This window comes from Sesamum indicum, unplaced genomic scaffold (genome assembly GCF_000512975.1).
Source record: "Sesamum indicum cultivar Zhongzhi No. 13 unplaced genomic scaffold, S_indicum_v1.0 scaffold00177, whole genome shotgun sequence".
Taxonomy (NCBI): Eukaryota; Viridiplantae; Streptophyta; class Magnoliopsida; order Lamiales; family Pedaliaceae; genus Sesamum; species Sesamum indicum.
The window spans coordinates 119,303-120,791 of record NW_011628077.1 but is presented as its reverse complement, the minus strand read 5'-3'; the positions used below and the strand labels follow the sequence as shown (position 1 = coordinate 120,791).

At 34.2% G+C, this 1,489-nt stretch overlaps 1 protein-coding gene across 1 annotated transcript in view; it reads left to right on the top strand.

The window, feature by feature from the left end:
* The window catches only part of LOC105179596 (putative glycine-rich cell wall structural protein 1), a gene marked incomplete in the record, with an annotated part of 999 nt that extends 705 nt beyond the window's left edge, over positions 1 to 294 (top strand). The window contains 1 exon segment of the mRNA XM_011103233.2: positions 1 to 294. Coding sequence (XP_011101535.1) covers positions 1 to 74 — 74 coding nt within the window.
* Positions 295 to 1,489: the final 1,195 nt, after the last annotated feature.

The window sequence follows — 1,489 nt, the reverse complement described above, 5'->3', positions numbered from 1 at the left end:
GGTCCGGGTACGGCAGTGGATCAGGTTACGGTTCCGGGTATGGTGGTGGAGATGGGGGATGGGAAGAACCATGAGACATGAGGCTTCATTTTCCTGCACATAAATTTACTACTACATGGGATTTTAGTAATATTCTTGCAATAAAATTGCATGGCTTCACGAACTTCAGTTGGTGAGCTTTGCATGTATAATTTTACTCACTACATATTGCAATTTTCCTCATATTATATTGTTATTGTCATCATTGTTATACCTCGTACTACGCAATAAATATAATATTTTCCTTTTTTTTTTTTTTGAATTTTCATGGTGGAATCATAGCCGCTATTTTAGATCCCATCTAAATCTTATATTTGTGTATTTCACATTTTATGTATGTGAAATTATTGTAAATGAATAAACTGAAGCAATAGGATTTTGGAGAATTAAAGAGCATTAATAAACCGTAAAAACTCAATCTCCACAGAAGTTAATGAAATAAATAGATGGTCATGGATTCTACAGTCCCAAGCTATGGGAGGACCGTTGATATATATGCATATATTATATAAGCATATATCTCTAATCAGTACTATCTTTTGAACCGTTGATATATATAGCACTATATGAAATCTGATAAATTCCTTCAAAATTTAAAAAGGGTTACGGTCGCAAACATGTATAAGTATATTGGCAATTGGTTTATTAAGATATTAGTGCAATATTACAAAAATAAGTCTACATACAGATATATTTATTAATTCTTAATATCTATTTTTGAAGATATACTAAAGAATAATTCATTCAGTTGTAGAAATACATGCGACGAACAATGGATCGGGAGGCAATGCCATAATGTGTTGAATGCGGTGTAAAATAAGTAATTTATCCGACGCATCAAACTTTGTAATATTGCAAGTTATTGACACGAATAATCAGAGTATTCAGTCTCTACCATTTGTGATTTGTTGGATGCATTATGTATACAACTACTTGAACCAATTTCAGAATTGATAATGAAATCACATTGACCAAACGCCCACACTAAAGACCTTCACACCTGAGAGCTGCCCAACCACCATACATCATTTGCATAGGTTGTCTACACAAACTCCTCAAGAGATTTACGAGATAACTTTCTGTTGAAACCAAATTTGACCGACCACGTACATGTGATAAACCACTTACCGAATAATTGATCATTCTGCGAAATTGCGTGTATAACACATTCGTCACTTGTTCATCCACACATGAACGAGACAACCTAAACTGTTAACCAGATGGGTTCATGGTAAAGATAAACACAGGTAAATAGACGTCTCATGTTCAACGTTCAACATCTATCAACCAAAGCTGATGATCACCAAATGACAAGTTGGCATCCAAGATTATGATAACCAAGCCCGATCATGGCTATCCTTCTGATAACTGAATTCTTGAATCCAACAAAGATCTCAGAACAAGCAGTGAACTCAACCACAAAAATCAAGATAACCAATTTGCTATTCAA